This window comes from Glandiceps talaboti, chromosome 20, assembly GCF_964340395.1.
Source record: "Glandiceps talaboti chromosome 20, keGlaTala1.1, whole genome shotgun sequence".
Lineage (NCBI taxonomy): Eukaryota > Metazoa > Hemichordata > Enteropneusta > Spengelidae > Glandiceps > Glandiceps talaboti.
In genome coordinates, this window is record NC_135568.1 from 8,336,785 (window position 1) to 8,346,083 (window position 9,299).

The following is a 9,299-nucleotide window of genomic DNA, read 5'->3' on the forward strand; positions in this document are numbered from 1 at the left end:
TTATTATGTCGACCTACTATTATGAAATAATTGAAAAATACATCCGTATGGAAAGTTTGCTTGGTTGTGTCCATTCAAATGTATCAACATGTAGACACACATCCATCCGTCCATCAATCTATCCACCACCCCTCCCCCTCCATTTGGCATACATATGACAGGAAAATAAATATGATTATAGATATACAAATTTATTTCATATCGTGTGATAAATGACATCGTTAGATTGCCAGACAATGTTCTCTTCCAATAATATGCATATGTATAATGTACTAGGACAAATTTCATTTGAGCATTGCCTGTTTAATACGATACACCCATCATATCTTTATATGCAAATTACTTTTATAAACACACGTATTTGCATAAAATCAAACAAGACGGTTTCTTTTGTGTGTATAAGCTCAATCCAATTGATGCAAATTTGAAAGATATACAGGATATGTAAATGTATAAATGAATATACAAATTTACCAAATTACTATGCATTACAAAACAAACAAACAAACAAGCTCATCTACCTTGCAAAGCTCTATATACTAAATGTCTTACATTAAGCTATCCGGCTGATTTCAAAATTGAGTGTACGCAGACAAAGACACAAAAATATCGTCAAAATAAAGATAAGATCATATTCTTGACTAAATGTCACCGGGAGTAGGATGCAAACCATTGCCATAGTTGTATTAAACCAACTCTCTTCCGTAGTATTACATAAAACTCTACTCTATCACTATTATTCAGTAGAGATAACCCAAACCAGACAAAGGGCAAGTTTTATGGGTTGTCCTTCGAAATCTCAATTGTCATTTCCTTTTGGTTCTAGTCGTCCATCAACTCTCAATACTTAATTCTTATCGGTTGTCCATCAACTCTCAATCGTCATTTCTTATTGGCTGAAGCTGTCCATCAGCTTTCAATCGTCATTTCTTATTGGTTGATGCTGTCCATCAACTCTCAATCATCATTTCTTATTGGTTGAAGCTGTCTTTCAAACGTCATTTCTTATTGGTTGATGCTGTCCATCAACTCTCAATCATCATTTCTTATTGGTTGAAGCTGTCTTTCAAACGTCATTTCTTATTGGTTGATGCTGTCCATCAACTCTCAATCATCATTTCTTATTGGTTGAAGCTGTCTTTCAAAGGTCATTTCTTATTGGTTGATGCTGTCCATCAACTCTCAATCACCATTGAAGGTAATTTCATGAGGTAGGTGTTGGAATTATTCTCAATGAGAAACGTATTATCCAGTTTATCTAAACATTTGTTTCTAGGAGCAATTCTGAATATATGACTTACTACAACCATATGAGTTAAAGTATAGTCGCTGAGTAACACCGAGACTCTGGAATAGGTACAGGTGGAATGTTCAATCAATTGCACGAGATGGAACACAGTTTATATTTGTAACTAACAATTTCATGAATGACAACACCCCTTTGATTGTGATTGGTTGTCACTGCTCAACCTTGTTGCACCTGGATTTCCAGCGTCGGGTTCAGCTGTCTCTAACTTTTTAGCTGAAAGAAAACAAAATATCGAGAGGTTAGCTGGGGAGAAATATCTGTTCAGATACAGCTAAATATCACATGCGCGCGCACACATACAAACACAAACAAGAGTTACACCACTCTCTGCCCCAGTCTTTCTCTCCCACTCTTCCACTTTCTGTCTGTCCTTTCACTGTCCGTCTCTTCTGTCTCTCTCCATGTCTGTCTGTCATTCTTGATCTGTCTGTCTGTCTGTCTGTCTGTCTGTCTGTTTGTCTGTCTGTCTGTCTGTCTGTCTCTCTCTCTCTCTCTCTCTCCGTGTTAATTGTATGTTCCTACATACATTTGTATACACATGACGTCATCAGTAAAACAACCTACCTATTTCCAAAAATATCTCGTCTACATTTGTGGCTTGCTTTGCTGAAGTTTCCATAAATATGGCATTCGTGTCTTCTGCATATGCTTTTGCTTCCTATCATCAAAATGAATGGTAGTATCATATATTATATGAATGTGTGACTTCAAAGGAATTTCATACAAGTGTACATATGTTATTTATCATACACACAGTCTTACATTTACACTGTACATTGGTCACTATATATGTTGATTGTTTCCTGCTCCTTAACACGTAAGTGTAACATGTACGATTTTTTGTATATTTGCAGATTCAGTATGTTGGGGAGGGGGTTGGTGGTGGTGATTGTGGGGGGGGGGGGGCTGCAGTTGAATGTTGGTGACTGTCGTTCGGTTGATAGTTATGGCACAAAAATGTGCTGTTCAAAACATATTCTCTGTCTGTCTTTGTCGTTTTCTTTCATTCTCTATACAAATAGCATATTTGTGTGTGAATCAAATAATGGATATTTTGCTCTCAGCAAGACCTATATACCATGTATGATTATCTGCCTCAGATTCAAGCAGAATTTTAAAAAACATCGAAAAAGAAAAAAACTTTCTCGACTGTCCCAGGTTGTTTCTGTCTTACATACATACGTCATACATACATACATACATACATACATACATACATACATACATACATACATACATACTAAACTGAACTTGAATGTTGAAGATTTTGTATTTTTTCTCAACAATGAGAAAGCGGAGAATAAATAGTCTAGAATAAGCAAATGGATATTCTTTTAATATTCTGGTTACATTTTCAGGGCAAACTGGGAATATTGTGGTAAATAAGGACATGGGACTACACAACAGTGGTCCCCTGCTAGCGGCTCAGACCACTGAGCTAGAGGCTCAGCTCACTGAGCTAGAGGCCGGCTTACTGAGCTAGAGGAGACAGACCACTTAGCTAGAGGAGAATTGTTAAAAAGACAAAGATGGTACTGTACCTCATACTCTATCATCCTTTTGTAAGCGAGGTCCGTTTTATTGCCAACTAGTGCTATTATTATATTTTGACCAACCAGAGACCGCAGCTCGTTAACCCATGCCTTCGCACGTGCAAATGTTTTCTGTAAAATGAATATTCAATTAGCTTACTGGTATAGGTAATGTTTACTTGTTTGACAATGATGTCGACGGAGCTTTAGGGCGACTTTCAGTTTCGTTTTCGATGAATTATGATAGATTGGCATCTATTTTCTTTGGTAAGTTTAACAAAACCACAGACAAGGAAAAAAAGAAAGTTTGTTCATTGTCTGTGTGGAAACACATTTTTTTAAAATGTTGCCATAGGCTGACAATTTTTTTTCAGAAATGGCGGACTTGTGTCCCGTAGTCAGCATATACACTGACCTCATCGGTAATGTCGTAGACGACAACTGCAGCTCTAGATCCCCTGTAGTACATCTGTGACATACTGTTATATCGCTCCTGTCCTGCTGTATCCCAGATTTCAAATCGGATTGTAGTTCCAGTCAAACGTATCGATTTTGCGAACTGAGTAGCTGAATATCGAAAAATACAAAGTGGTGAAAATCTAATCCTCTGACACAAATATTGCCCATCTACGTCACTGATCATGTAACGTACGTAACGTACGTAACGTGACAGATCCAGGAAGGGGACAGGCTAACACAAATATATATTTAATATTCAAGCAGTCATATACAGGAAAGGGTACTGGAATACAAAATTTGACACATGACGCACATGGCGAAAGTTTGAAAATACATTTTGAAAGATATAATACTCAATATTCGGATCTTCACAATTCAATCGATCCCATTCAGTAGTGCACTAAAACCTGCGATTCATCATATATAAACATAGGAATAGACACTCTAAATGTTGGTGGTTTGCACCTTTTATATACAATATAGTCCATAATCTGTGCACCCTAAGTCAATACACACGTACCTGTAATAGTTGTTCGTTGCTTTGTACTAAATTCTCCGTCCACAAACCGTGTAATCAAGCTTGTCTTTCCAACTGAAGAATTTCCAATCACGATCAGTTTGAAATGAGATGTTCTCCCTTCAAACTCCTTCGACGATTTGCTCTTTCCGGACATTTTACGGCCCTATACACGATTAACTTTGACTCAATAAAATAGTGCCAATCATTATCCTCTGGGTGGGTCACCGGTGGGGCTGGGGTCGGTCACCGGTGGGGCTTGTGTCTATTGTGCAAGAAATGAAACAGTTACTACGCACATCATATTTACTGGATCAGTACGAATAATCTATATGTATGATATGGATCGATAGCTAAAAAGGAGTAATTTTACACTTTCACTTTCATCGCGAAATACCGCTGTGACAGTGGAACTGTATTTTATACTTAACGATGACGATGTTATCCATCCACAAAAGTGAGTTAAAAAATGTTAAGTTGAGGGATAAGGTATCCATGGATACTAAAATCCCTTTAGTTCACCATTTGTTTATTTCGGCAGAAATATCCGTATACGCGAAAACAGACGTGACTATGGTTTGTGGAATGTGTTACGGCATTCAACTTTGTTGATTCTACTTTTTTTTACTACAAAACACTTCAGGTTTTTTTCAGATTTGTCCGAAACTTTAAAGCTAACGGTGAAACATAATCATAATTTCTACGAATCACATCTAAGTTTTCGTTTTGCTTCGCACAAGTTTTTCATGGGAAAAAAGTTATTCATTAATATTCAGCTTTCGTAACAATCACGTCATATCAAATTGTTAGACAACATTTGACGCTAATCGCCGAGGCTAAGAACTAAACCACAACAGAAATCCTGACTTGTAAGGCGAATATCAATTCTACAAAAAAATTACTACAAGTATTTGGGTTTTTATTTATTTAATTTCCTGAGCGACCATTTGTATTAGAGATGGAGCGAGTCCGGTAGGTCCACAGTATAATGCACTTGTTTGAATAAAAAACACAAAACATGAAAAACATAATTTAAACTCTACGTTCGAAACGACTTAACTGGTCGTTATAAATCATTCATTTTGGTTTCCCATATAGACCGAATAGGATATAATTATATTACTTGTTGTCATCGGGCGTTCAGGAGATAATTAATTTCGAAGATTTGCAGAAGTCTTTATTTACTCTACGCCTACAGCTGTATAAATGTCAATAAATCTTTCCTATGTGTTTGGATATTTTGAATAATAGACTGACTTCTAAATAAAGAAGTCCGGTACCCTAGTAATGACGAAATCATTTCCTGGTTCAGGGTACAGTGTAGGAAAGTTCAACTACTCACTGTCGCATGACACAAAACAACGGAAATGGATGACGGGCCGGGGTCATGCAACGCAACCGTATACACGGCAAATACAATACGGAAGTGAATATTCTGCCAGGATTATTGTTATGTGACTGTAAACTGGATTCATAGTTTTGTTCTCGTGCCCAATTTTAGAGAGCAGCTTTGAGGAAAGTTGTTGTGAATTCGCCTATAGGCCAACTGTTTGATCTGTGAGACATGTTGTTGGCATTGGCAACCGAGTTACGAGTAACTGTACTGTACTGTAAAATGATATGAACTTTGTGTTATGTCGTGATTTTCTAATCAAAGTCTGAAAGCAACCGAGTCCTGTCAAATGAGCCACACCATAGCCCATGCTGTTGATACTATGCATGGCTGAACTGTTCACCATTGTTGACATGTCGACATTTGTGAACGTACAAACTATGCCACAACCTGCACTGAACCGTGACACGTTCACGGTTCACACCATATTTCCCGACATACACTGTATGCATCTCATCCCGAATAGTTCTATGCCTGGTTCGCCAGGCATAGTCCAGCGTAAAGACAAAGATTGATCCTGACCACGGTTTCATTCAGTTTCTTCAAATGTAACAAGATTGACTCGGACAATCTGACTGGAATCCCCATGTAAACGATACACCCGGCCTGAATAAGGCAGGGTGCTAAAACGTACTTCTGAAGTTCTGGTATTCGACCTACCTTTTTACCTTAATATTCACAGATTTTCACTGTCACTTTTAGGTTGGCTGAATGGTCTCCTAAATACATGAAGATGAACTGTCTTGAATGTCAAGGTCTCAGCTTACAAAGTGACTTTGAAAATTCCCCTCGGAGTTTCTCCTATTCCTGTACAATATGTCTGTATCTGTGTGTTCAGTCCAGATAGCAGAGTACAGTACACATCGTAACCTTTGAACCCCAGCCACACTAACTAGAGACGTGATGGGACCAGATAGGCATGTGGTTAATCCCCCAACTGTTTATGATGCGAGACAAAGAACATCATACGTCTGATTGGATGAACTAGTCGAAACAACTGGTGTAGTTCGAATCGTTTGTACAGTAAGGGAATTATCCTTATCATGGGATGGGTGGGGGTTAGGTGAAAATAAATTTCATGGGGGGGGGGGATTTATACTGGCAAAGTATGCGGTATGCGAAGGACTTTTAATTAACAATCGATTATAATAATTATACTGCATTCTAATACTAAAATAATATGTCAGTCTACATCACAGACTGCTTCATCTAACCCCTTTTATTCAACCCTTGCCCAAACAATGCTGAGGGATATTGTTGAAAGAGATTTGGAGCATTACACCACTTGTCTGTTATGGTTACTAGTATTTACACTGTAAAACCACAGACAAGTAACACACTTCATCAGACGCGTCCTTGTTAATTCTTCCAATAGCGCCCACAACGGCTGATGTAGAGATACGTCTTAGGGACCATTCATTTTCTCCAGCCGGGGGGGTTCATTCACTTTTGGAAATGTCCAATGTGTGTGTGTGTGTGTGGGGGGGGGGGGGTGATTGATTGGTGTAGCGTGTTTTGTGTGCAGAAACAAACTATAAACAACTGAACTATAGAAAGACTGTACTTGAACTGAACATGGCAGTTTGTTTTTATTTCTGTAATAAATTTAGAAGTGTTTTACATAAATGTAATAATTAAGTCTACTCGAATTTTTAGTTTTGTCAAAATATTATAAATATTCAGTTTCATCAATAAGCGTTTTCAAATTGGTGAACTGTAGATGGTGTTTATCAAGAATTATTTCAATAGTATACATGACATGTCCAAATATACATGTAGATAGCTACACACGAGTACAAAATGATATTCCATTTACCCATGCATGTTTGTTTCTTTGTATCATGGTTCCTGTGCTCCCTGTGGTAATGCCACAAACCCACATTAACCATGCATGTTGCAGTAACACCACACACATGAATTATCTTGCAGTAATGACACAAACACACATGGACCATGTTACAGTAATACCACACACCCACACACACGAACCATGTTACAGAATGCCACAAACACCACTTCAAACAACTAATCCAATACAGTTGACTTGCGGCCACACAAACTTTCCACAGCATAACATTTCTAACACACACACACACACACACACACACAATAACCTCCAGCCAAATACTCCATTTTCTTTACCAGAAGCTTTATTGTCTGTTGTATACAGTCAGAAGCATTATATTGTTATAAAAAACATCATTACATGCCACATACATCATTGCTGTAGAATGTCTGGTTTGACTTTTACAAAATAGGTTTGATTTATCACCCCCAAACTACTCATTGTAAATAACGGAACAAAAAGATACATGGCACAGTAGCGGGAGAGTTGGTCACCTGCTGGTAGCAACATTGCATGGAATTGAAAGTGACAGAGCTGATGGAAGTGGTAGAAGCAATCTCGTCTGGGCAGGAAGAGACAAATATACAGAAAGATGCTTGTTAAAATTGGAGAGCGTTGGGGTTATTAATACAACCGAGATCATAGTGTTGTACAAACTACAGGCTATGCAACATCATTATAACTAAACCAGTTCATTCTCCTCGGACTCTGTTGCTTGGTGACAGCATCATTGAAAATATGTGTATTATGTATCAATGATACTTGTAGTTGGTACACACAGAATGTTACAATGTAACATTCACAGACAAAGTTTATTGGGTAAAGACATTGATTGAATAATTGTCTCGGACATTGTGTTCACTGTCAGAGAGAACACCGATTGTTTTTGGTACTTAATGTGCTATGTGTGGTAACCTTGATTATCACACTTCCATGACACACTGTTGCAGTTACTTTATTACCACCTCATAAACGGGCATCCAGGATATCACTTAGTTGTGTTTTCAATGGGAAACAAATCAACAGTTGGTTCAGTCATTAACTGTAAATTGCACAAAACTATGATCTCGGCTGTAGGCTTCTATATAGTTGTCAGAGTTCAAACTTGATACTGTGTACACACCTACAAGGGCATCACACACTACCCAAATTTTCAACCCACACCAAAACTTCCATGATCGTGACGATAACCGAATATGGAAATCCATCTTTCTTAGTTTCGCTCGCTAGCATATAAGCTCACACTTTAATATATACATTCAGTACAGCACAGAATGGCTGACGAGAAGGAATATAGGAAGCAAACAATTACCCTACTGTCCCAAAATATTACAAGAAACTTCCGGCTACCTTTTCAAGAACCATCATGTGTTTATCTTTTACTTTCAAACCTTTAACAAACTCTTATGTTAGCTACATCTCTACACATCAAGCTCTGAACGTGATATACACCTACTGTGTATTGTAGACTTAGTATTTACATAGCTTGGCTAGGCTTATCTCAATAAAACTCTTGGTGCATGGGACTTAGCGAGCGAGGCACTTTTTGCAAAAAATTTTGTTCAATGGTCTTCCATAGCAGACTGGTTACAGGCATCAGAACTGTATATGTGTTTTGACAGCTATGTACTACAGCTCTGGCTACTTTCATGTGATCATGGACTGAGATGACAAAGAGTACACTGGAAAGCTAGTAGTGGTGGTGGTTTTTGTTTACTGCTGACGTCAAACAAGTCACTACAATTTCTCACATTCTTGAGAAAAAAGTTACGACACGATTGTATCTCATTCTGAGACACAACTGAATATTACTTATAGGTTATGGTCAGTGTTGTGAATTACAATGTTTTCCATAATATGTAATTTTAGACACTGAGGGCGCTCTTATCATCCCTTTCTACAAAGGGGAAGGGATGACAAGGACAGTGCATTTTACAGTCTAGTAATTTCAGTTACACTGTCACACTTATTGCCAGGATTTTGACAATATATTGCAAGTAAATAGAGCAACATGTCTTGCTTAAATTACACTACAACACAAACATGTCACATATCTGATGATAATAATAGATGTATCTGTGAAATGTTGTGAATTATGGTATGTTTTCATTGCGCAATAAATGTCTGTCTGTAAAACATACTAAAATTCCATGGTCACATGAAAACTACAGTATCACTGGTTCAATGACCCTTTAAGTTGGATCTTGGTACACATCAGCATACTAGAGATTTCACCATGACTT

At 37.7% G+C, this 9,299-nt stretch overlaps 1 protein-coding gene across 2 annotated transcripts; it reads right to left on the reverse strand.

Moving 5' to 3' along the window:
• Positions 1–207: 207 nt before the first annotated feature.
• LOC144450667 (ras-related protein Rab-5B-like) lies at positions 208–6,086 on the reverse strand. 2 transcript variants are annotated; one of them, XM_078141315.1, is made up of 6 exons: positions 5,879–6,086; positions 3,821–4,082; positions 3,257–3,408; positions 2,851–2,973; positions 1,874–1,967; positions 208–1,522 (listed from the first exon to the last, which is right to left on the reverse strand). In XM_078141315.1, the coding sequence occupies exons 2-6, from the start codon at positions 3,972–3,974 to the stop codon at positions 1,422–1,424; spliced, it is 624 nt and encodes a 207-aa protein (XP_077997441.1). In that variant the 5' UTR covers positions 3,975–4,082; positions 5,879–6,086; the 3' UTR covers positions 208–1,421. The 2 variants fall into 2 exon arrangements, with proteins under 2 accessions (XP_077997441.1, XP_077997440.1); XM_078141314.1 differs by having other exon boundaries at positions 5,871–6,086.
• Positions 6,087–9,299: the final 3,213 nt, after the last annotated feature.

Coding starts and splice junctions, on each gene's coding strand:
- LOC144450667 (XM_078141315.1), bottom strand. CDS start 3,974: ATGTCCGGAAAGAGCAAATCGTCGAAGGAGTTTGAAGGGAGAACATCT. Junction 1,968..2,850: donor AAAGGATGATAGAGTATGAG/GTACAGTACCAT, acceptor TTTTGATGATAG/GAAGCAAAAGCATATGCAGA. Junction 1,523..1,873: donor CGAGATATTTTTGGAAATAG/GTAGGTTGTTTT, acceptor GTTTTCTTTCAG/CTAAAAAGTTAGAGACAGCT.